General features: G+C 33.5%; 1 protein-coding gene across 1 annotated transcript; it reads right to left on the reverse strand.

Moving 5' to 3' along the window:
- Nucleotides 1-8,036: 8,036 nt before the first annotated feature.
- On the reverse strand, nucleotides 8,037-9,346 carry LOC126772975 (uncharacterized). Its single transcript, XM_050493578.1, has 4 exons — nucleotides 9,199-9,346; nucleotides 8,654-8,925; nucleotides 8,298-8,413; nucleotides 8,037-8,052 (listed from the first exon to the last, which is right to left on the reverse strand). The coding sequence occupies exons 1-4, from the start codon at nucleotides 9,344-9,346 to the stop codon at nucleotides 8,037-8,039; spliced, it is 552 nt and encodes a 183-aa protein (XP_050349535.1).
- Between the last annotated feature and the right edge of the window lie 380 nt (nucleotides 9,347-9,726).

The following is a 9,726-nucleotide window of genomic DNA, read 5'->3' on the forward strand; positions in this document are numbered from 1 at the left end:
ACACCTAGACAATCGATCCGTAAAGTTCAGCTGTGCCATTCTGTAAGCATTTACTTCCTATCTTACATGTTCAGAACAGACTTACTGTGATACGTGTCCATTAAATGTTTTATTTTTTTTTTCTTTTCTGGCGTGTATCTTCGCTATTTGAATGACCCCTTAAATGTTATAATTAATTCAATCAGTTAAATGTCAATGTCGCATATAATAATAATAATAAAATAACTTTATTATTACATTCTGTCATTCCACGATTGTGTTCAGGGTGAGTTTCGAGTTTTTTCTTAGAAAAGCTTTACAGACGTGACATACTAGTATTATGTCGCTCGATCGTCGCTGGCCTTAATAATTGTAACGCATGTATAGTTACGAGTAGTAAGTTCACAATCGCTTCCTTTTGAATCTTCCGTTCTTTTATTAATTTAATCTATAGGACTATTTATGCTTGTAAAATCTTTATATGTTCCTTATATTTTTTTTATTTATTCTTTGTTTTATATAAAATATATACTTTATAAATTTTTTTTTTTATAGAATAGGAAGGTGGACGAGCATATGGGCCACCTGATGGTAAGTGGTCACCAAACGCCCTTAGACATTGGCATTGTAAGAAATGTCAACCATCGCTTATAGCCAACGCGCCACCAACCTTGGGAACTAAGATTTTATGTCCCTTGTGCCTGTAATTACACTGACTCACTCACCCTTCAAACCGGAACAGAACAATATCAAGTATTGCTGTTTTGCGGTAGAATATCTGATGAGTGGGTGGTACCTACCCAGACGAGCTTGCACAAAGCCCTACCACCAGTAATACTGAATAAGAGTTATTGTTAGTTGCTAATCTAACTAAAAAATAATAAATCAATATGAATTATGACTAAAAACTCTACATCTAAACATCTTTTCGAATCGATTTTATGTCCCTTGTGCCTGTAATTACACTGGCTCGCTCACCCTTCAAACCGGAACACAACAATATCAAGTATTGCTGTTTTGCGGTAGAATATCTGATGAGTGGGTGGTACCTACCCAGACGAGCTTGCACAAAGCCCTACCACCAGTAATACTGAATAAGAGTTATTGTTAGTTGCTAATCTAACTAAAAAATAATAAATCAATATGAATTATGACTAAAAACTCTACATCTAAACACCCATAAAGTCTATATTTATATCTAGAACATTTTATAAGTAAAATTTTGCAAGTAAGTTTAACTATAGTTCTATATTCTATATAAAAGTAATTCAAATGATACCTGCGAAATAAAAATAATATAATTTTCCCCATATTTTCGGATCGACATTACAGTAAAATTGTTAGAAAAAGTCACGTGACATGGACGGTCTAATCTAATTTATTATCGGGATATATTTTACGATATTCCTAAACAAAACGAACGTTAGCACGTACGGTGAAATCCGACTAGACATGATCCCATCCGTTCCTTACGTAAGTACATTTATAAGCCGACGATACAAACGTGTGTGTGTAATATTATGGAGGCAATATTTTATTCAGATAGCTTTTACAAAACGTTATAATAAATTTACCAGTTATGAAAGCTTCAACTGATTTCAAAGGACTATAATTTGCAAGATCTCTGAATCAGGAAGTAATGACAAATGTTCTTGACCATGAATAATGTATAATTTGTTGTAGGGCACAACAAATACTATTATAAGATATTTAATTTAAATGTTTATAATGATGATAAGGAGGTTGATGATGACATTGGTGGTAGTGATGAGAGTGGTGATGGTTTATACACATATAAAAAATACACATTTTTATCCAGCATTCGTTTAATGACAATATTGAAAAATTACGTTACATATTTTCCGAAACGCAAAACTTTAGTTCAATCGGTCCAGTGGAACCGGCTTAAAATTTAGTTGCAAGAATTGGTCGGTACATACTGGCTTATGAAGTTAAATAAAAGCTTATAAAAGTTGCCAAAGTGAAGGTCACTATTTTATTCAATTTTTAAAGTATTTCACTTGGTTATCGATTTATTCTACTTACTTTCTGGGAGGGATTTTATCTACACACATTCTATTAAATTTCCATCCTTAGACCAGAACTATTTGTTTAGTATTAAGTCTGTTTAATTGATTTAAAAATACTAAAATATGTTATAGTAAAAAATGGAACAGAAGAACATTCAAATAATTTATAATTGAAGAATACCAATAAATAAATAAATATGGAATAATACAAACAAAAACACACTTTCGTTATTAGAATAAATATATATTTCTTATTGTTATAATAATATATACCAAAGTACATAATATACGCGTACACACACACACACACACACATACACACACACACACATACACACACACACACGCACACATAAGAGAGCGGTGGCGTAGAGGTGTTATGACGGTGTTAAATCGTCATGCCATTTATTACCACGGCATACGATTGGTCCCAATAGTTTCACATCAAAATACATAAATCGAAATCAAAATTGATTTGGACCCAATATTAGAATAAAGCACATATACATTATTACTTGCAATATATTTACACAGAAACCAAGTCTTAAATAAATACAATTCCAATACATTGATTTATTGAAAAGTTTAGAAAGCTTTATTGGGATACGTGAAACTAGCGAAATTACTATTCCAAACAGCGAATTATTTATCAATTTTAGTTCGCTACGAACTCATAAATAATGGCTGTTATGCGCTATGCTCTTAGCTATGCCACGTTACATATTAAAATTATAAAATAGAATTATAGACATTCACGAGCATGTTTAATCTAATTAGGATAGAACTTTTTAAAATAACTGCGAAGACGTCTGGATATAATTTGATTCCTTGTATAAGTTGTTCTGCTTTCTTTCGAGATTTTTTTTTCTATTTTTATTTTACATCAAAGCAAAGACTTATTATATTGTGTTTTTGTATAAAAATCGGTAAAGGTATAAGTCATGAAAATATTATGGTGATAATAATTGAACTAGCCAACATGACCTCTGGGCCAGAAGACCGAGATAGATGGCATGGATAATAACTTACGATACTGGGAACAAATCCAGGAAAATACTTAATATAAGTATATTTTTAATTCTTCTCGTGATAGTTAAGAAAAATATGTAAGAAATCCTCCATGTGTCGCATAAAATTTTAGGATATCTGTTATAAAGCAAGTGATTAATAGAACCTTATAAAAAATGAATGAATGTATTTGTTTTTAATTACTGATTCTTTGTTTGAAAGGTGTATTATCAGATTATCCGCAAACCACGTCACAATATTCATCTAGGCAATGTGATAGATAAAGAAGTTCGAATTATATTCTTTACCCGGTGGTAGGGTTTTGCGCAGGCGCATCTGGGTGGTTACCCCCACTCATCAGATATTCTGCCGCTAAACAGCAACACTTAGTATTGTTGCGTTCCGTTTTAAAGGGTGAGTGAGCCAGTGTAACTAGAGGCACAAGAGACATAACATCTTAGTTCCCAAGGTTGGTGGCGCAATGGCGATGTAAGGAATGGTTATTATTTCTTACATCACCAATATCTATGGGCGGTTGTGACCACTTACCATCAAGTTACCCGTTTGCTCATCCGCCTTTAACAAAAAATATATAAATATATATAATTCACCCTAAGTAGCTTGTCATTTTTTATAATGCCCGAGCTGTATGACAACTGCCTAATTTATTAGTTGGTACATTACATATCCACCAGCAATAGAGTAACGTCGTTACGTTACAACGTTGGAATTACATCGTTATGTAATTCCAAACTTCTTCTCAACACTTACTTATAAAACTTACTTTTTGTTTTTTTCTTTGTTCATGTAGGTTTTAGTAGTGTCCACGTCACTATAACATGCGCTGCGTCACATTAACTTGGTTGAGAAACCGAACCATGAAAATTACTATTCGGTTCTGATGTCAACGGTCAACGGGTTTTGCTAGTAATATAGACTCCTACGTACATTCACTACTCTTTATAATAATAAATCCTTAGAAAAGAAAATATGGTAAGCTCATAAGGTCCAATGAAAGCCGTTATAAAGTATGCAGGGAGCGTTCTGTCCGAGTACAAATAAACTAACTGTATATGAGCATGTTATTCTTTTATTCAATTTAAGATACCTGCCGAGTCTTCGTCTGAAATATGTTTTTTATTAGATTTATGGAAATTTTGCTTGGAGATTTCTTATTAAATGTAATTTTTAATAAAAATATATTCTTATCAAATGATAAATTCGTAATTCACATTAAAAAATGAGTAATTTATTATACATTTGTAATATTTGGATGTTTACAATTAAATACAGCCATCGACCGTTTGGCTAACATAAAATAATTTTATGCTTTATTATGTATTATTTAACCTTTATACGAATAAATAAAATTAAAGTGTTTTTTTTTTTTTTTTTTTATATCGCCGGGAGGGCAAATGACTCCACTCCACCTGATGGTAAGCGGTAGTAGAGTCCAAACGCGACGACGGCCAGTACAGACGGGAAAAACGTTCTGCACTAGCCGCCTTCGCCTTGCCGGCCCGCAAGATGCCTCTTCACGCCTCGTTTGAAGGAACCCGGGTTGTAAGAGGAGGGGAATACGTGAGCTGGTAAGGAATTCCATTTTTTGGAAGTGCGACAAAGAAAGGAGTTGCCAAATTTCTTTGTTCGCGATGGAATTGATGTCACAGTTAGGCGGTGACATCGAGAACCAGCTCGCGTGGACTTAAGAAGGAAGGGGGAAGCAGGAATTAGAGAGAATAATTCCTCAGAGCACTCGCCGTGATACAGTCGATAGAAAGCGCTCAGTGCTGCTATCTCACGACGCAATTGTAAAGGTTCAAGGGTGTTTGTGACCTTTACGTCGCCAATAATGCGTACGGCACGTCGCTGCAACCGGTCCAAGGCCTCAAGTAGGTACTTAGCGGAGCCATCCCAAAGGTGCGAGCAATATTCCACGCAAGACCGTACCTGTGTTTTGTACAGCAGGCACAGTTGTTGTGGCGTGAAAAAGCGCCGCACCTTGTTCAGAACTCCGAGTTTCCGTGAAGCTGTTTTTATAACAGCCTCGATGTAATCCCTTGGACTAAGGTCGCAGCGAACATCAATCCCCAGCATGGCGATTTTGCTTTGCATCACCAGCGGAGTACCACAGAGGGAGGGAAGAGGGGAAAATGTTGACTTTTTCGCCGTGAGAGCGCATACCTGTGTTTTCTTGGCATTAAACTCAACAAGATTATCAGAGCCCCATTTGGCGATGAGATCTAACGTCCTATCGAGTTCAATGACAAGATTCTCCCGCCTCTCCTCAGTTTCCGCCCGCCCAGCCACTGCGCGTCCGTGGTATCCACCATGCACTGTACTATCATCTGCATAGCAATGTATGTTCCCAAGGAAGAGCATATCATTGATTTGCAAAAGAAAGAGTGTGGGAGATAGCACAGATCCCTGGGGGACCCCAGCATTCACTACATAGAATTGTGAAGCGCAACCATCTACTAAAACACGAAGGCTACGCTTGTGTAGGAAGCTGGCAATCCAGGTGCATAGCTGAGCAGGCAGACCATATGCCGGTAGCTTGGAGAGAAGACCTCTGTGCCAGACCCTGTCGAAAGCCTTGGAGATATCGAGGCTGACAGCCAACGATTCTCCATGCTTGTCGATAGCTTCACCCCAGAGGTGCGTTACGTACGCTAGAAGATCATCTGTGGACCGTTTTGGTCGAAACCCGTACTGACGATCATTAATTAGACAGTGATCTTCTAGGTAATGGATCAGTTGGTTGTTTAAAATCCGTTCCATCACCTTACAAAGTACTGAGGTGATAGCTATTGGCCGATAATTTGCCGGGTCAGACCGATCCCCTTTTTTGGGAACCGCTTGCACATTAGCTCCTCTCCGTCTTTTAGTTTTCATTAGTCTGTCTATGATTCCAAAATAACTGCCTCTTTTTTAATTAAAATGACTAATGAGTTTGCGAGTTAACAAAACCAAACCAATCATTTTTTATATTTTAGACTACTGCTACTACTTACCAATTTAAATATTTTGTCTTTTAAAACACTTTTATCACAATCTGAATAATATGTTATATTAACGTACAAACATTTAATATAGAAGTGAGAAAAACAATTTAATTTTGTTTTTATTGTTTATTTGTACAAACATTGAAGATTTTTTTATTATACATAAAGCGGTCTAAAACATTATCTAGCTACCTATCTTAGAAAGTGCGATAATTCAGAATAATTTAGAATAAAAAGAGTAATATGGATCTAAAAAGTTAATGGATAAAGACATATTGGTGATATTAAACGTTGCGTTATTATAATATATTTAGTAGAGAAAATAAAAGCCTTACTACGCAACATGATTAGCTAGGTTTATGTGCTGGAAGAGACATAAGCTTTAAAAGTTTTTGAAAACACAGGTTATTAATTGTCTGATCATCGCTACGCATTACAAAACAAAGTTACCCCGCCCCATCTGTCTTAGCTATTTGAACTCTAAAACTATCAAACGACTTTTAATACGGTTTTCACCAATGAACAGAATGATTCATGAGGAATATTTGGTGAATAATTCATTAAGTTTTTGTGTTAAAGGGACAAATATTTTTTGGATCGACAAATACGACGACATTTGTTGAAGATGTCGGAAAAATCATGACGACTGAGAGCTTTACTGGCGTGCGCCGGATATACCAATGGTTATATCATGTATTATTGTATAAGCATTTTATTCAGATCCTTATTTAGCCACTGCGAATGCCGAACGTGTAGCCAGTGCAAATATATGATTAGACAGTAGCTCACGCATACATACAATCAGAATAAAATATTTTTTGTCACAAATATTTCAAAAAGAAACAATTCATATTACACGTTCTAATTTAATCAAGAAATTTGGAGAATTGCACGACAATAATGAGATAGGTGGTACAGAGGCTGGTATAGCTTAGAGGGAGCGACATATCCAGATTGATTATTCCATAAAGAGCGTACGCGTATTGATTTTCACAAACCAACTGGAAAAATGCCTTTATCTTACGACGTTCGACTTTATCTATAAAGAAAAAAAAACTGTTAAATATTTACAAATAGGATCGATGAAAAATGTTCTAAATATTATTAATTTTCTTGATGAAAACATTGATAAGCATTGTATAAAAATGAGTAGTATATATAAACTAAAAAAAAATATCCTGCAGATTAGTTAAAATTTGCTAATAATTTTGGCCTTACTTATAAATACTTACTTACTACCTAGCGGCTATTAATTTTAGTTGAACACTGATTTCGATCTCTGTCAATATATATATATATAAATATTATTGATTTAACATTCAAAAGAAAGAGACACGGTATTGTTTAACTAATTACCCACTTAGCTTAATCATTTTATTTATTTGTTTTTTGTGTATAATCTATTTACGAATGTGAAATTTACTTTTAAGAATTAAGTAGATATTGATTTTTTTGATCTACTACCTATTGATAGCATTCCTTATTATTATTATTATTATTTTTAAAGTATAGGTAGACGGACGAGCATATGGGCCACCTGATAGTAAATGGTCACCAACGCCTATATACATTGGCATTGTAAGAAATGTTTACCATCGCTTACATCACCAATGCGCCACTAACCTTGGGAACTAAGAAGTTACATCCCTTATGCCTGTAATTACACTGGCTCACTCACTCTTCAATTCGGAACACAACAATACCAAGTAATACTGTTTTGCGGAAGAATATCTGATGAGTGGGTGGTACCTACCCAGACGAGCTTGCACAAAGCCCTACCACTAGTAAATTGGATATTTTTTGTCATGTAGAACAATATTCTGAATTGATATTAAATCACTACAAACAAACAGATAATTACCAAATTGAATTGAATTCAGAGTATCATGAATCATTGTACGTATAATGGCAACCTGAATTTTGGTTTTGTTTGTTACGTAACAAGGAAAAGCCAGCATTAATATGTACTTTATAGAACGTCCGATCGAAACAATTAGTAATGACTGCCTGCTTATTAACTGATGATTATCCTGAAAAAATAAAATAATTCGTGATTATCAATTTTTTTTTAAATATATGTTTCGACTTTTGAGAACGTTTGTAATAAATAACTCAGACCTCAATCGACTTGCACGTTGCTTTTAATTTTCGAACTTTAAATGTTAGTAAATTCTAGTTTGCATGATAGTAAAGAGCTAGCTTAGTTTATTTAGTAAGTGAGAGTGTTGAAAAAGGATAAAATGCGAAATTATCAGTTCTCAGAAACTCAAGTCACCTTGAAAGAATACATACGTTTTCATAAGTATATATTGATGCGGACTGAATTGTTTTTATAGTATTTTTTAAAATCACTATCGTAGATAATCCTGATGTTACTATCATCGTTATCATCTGAAAATAAAACGAGTTCATATTAAATTATCATACGAAAGTTACTCAAAAATAAATAAATACATTAATAGACAATAAACGGCGTATAACTTATAAAAATGTATTATTGAAAACAATATAAGAATTGAATTATTAAATATAAATATATTCAAAATTTCATCTATCCGTAATTTATATACTTGTGACCTTTTAATATGAAATTAGTATTTTATAATAATTTACGCAAAAATCATACGTTACCGAAAGACTCATGATAGAGTTGAGCTGTTTCGAACATTTATAAAGCAGGTCATAGAGTTTGTGCAGAGAACTGACGTCGAGATTAACTCTTCTTGACAGAACTTCTAATTTACGTGAATCTTCAAAATCAATACGTTCTTCTATGTTAATTGAAAATACTTTAGCCACGTGTGCTTTTAAAACTGAAAGTCTTTTTAATATTGTAATAAGCAAATAACAGAAGAAAACCATCTCCAAGTCATGCACTATAGTTGGTAAATAATTAACGTTGGCTAGCAACGAAACATCAACCGTGTGAAAGATATAAAATATGGAGTACAAATTTTCAAGGACACTATATAAAATTACAACAACTACACCGTATATGTACCATTGTTTTGGACACAATAGAGACACTTCGTTACTAATGTTAAGATTTTCATCAAACGTTTGAAGGCTCGAGAAAAATTTACTCAATTTATTTCTTTGTAGCAATAAAGCGCTAAAGAATAATAACAAATATTCGATAGTTATCGTTATTATGTAGAAATGCTTAGTAAATATGCCAATAATATTTATATTTATTATAAGTCCTACTGAGAGATGGAATATCACGCTGTAAATATAACTTAAATACAGGATCCACTTTCCGTATCCACATAAATACAAACGGTTTATCCCGAAAAACGTTTCAAGAAAGATCAAATATTTCATCTGTTGTGTTATATTTGAGGTTTGTAAATAATTATTACGCTTCACCGATGGTACCCGATCAGACATATTTGGATAGTTCAACTTTCAAACTAGGCTCTTCAAATGGATAATAATTATTGTAATGGACTGACAAAAGTCATCGATCGCTGTCATTTAATCCAATTAATGTAATTGATATAGATTTCAAAACTAATAACTCTTCAATGTCGGAACAATGTTCATATTAAAGTGTAATTAATTAAGTTAAAGTTTACATATCTCTTTAAAATATCGAATGTAATATAAAAATAAAATATTTACACTAATGTCGCCTATAAACTAATGTTCCTTGTATGTCATTTGTTAGCTAGTTATGTCCTTGTAAGTTATAAATATGGATT

This window comes from Nymphalis io, chromosome 13 (assembly GCF_905147045.1).
Source record: "Nymphalis io chromosome 13, ilAglIoxx1.1, whole genome shotgun sequence".
NCBI lineage: Eukaryota > Metazoa > Arthropoda > Insecta > Lepidoptera > Nymphalidae > Nymphalis > Nymphalis io.

What these genes read in the sequence shown, in the direction of transcription:
- LOC126772975 (XM_050493578.1), bottom strand. Translation starts at nt 9,346, where the DNA reads ATGAAATATTTGATCTTTCTTGAAACGTTTTTCGGGATAAACCGTTTG. An exon ending in AATAAATATAAATATTATTG is followed by an intron (nt 8,926 to 9,198) that starts GCATATTTACTA and finishes TTTCGTTGCTAG; the next exon opens with CCAACGTTAATTATTTACCA. An exon ending in ACTCTATCATGAGTCTTTCG is followed by an intron (nt 8,414 to 8,653) that starts GTAACGTATGAT and finishes TTTTATTTTCAG; the next exon opens with ATGATAACGATGATAGTAAC.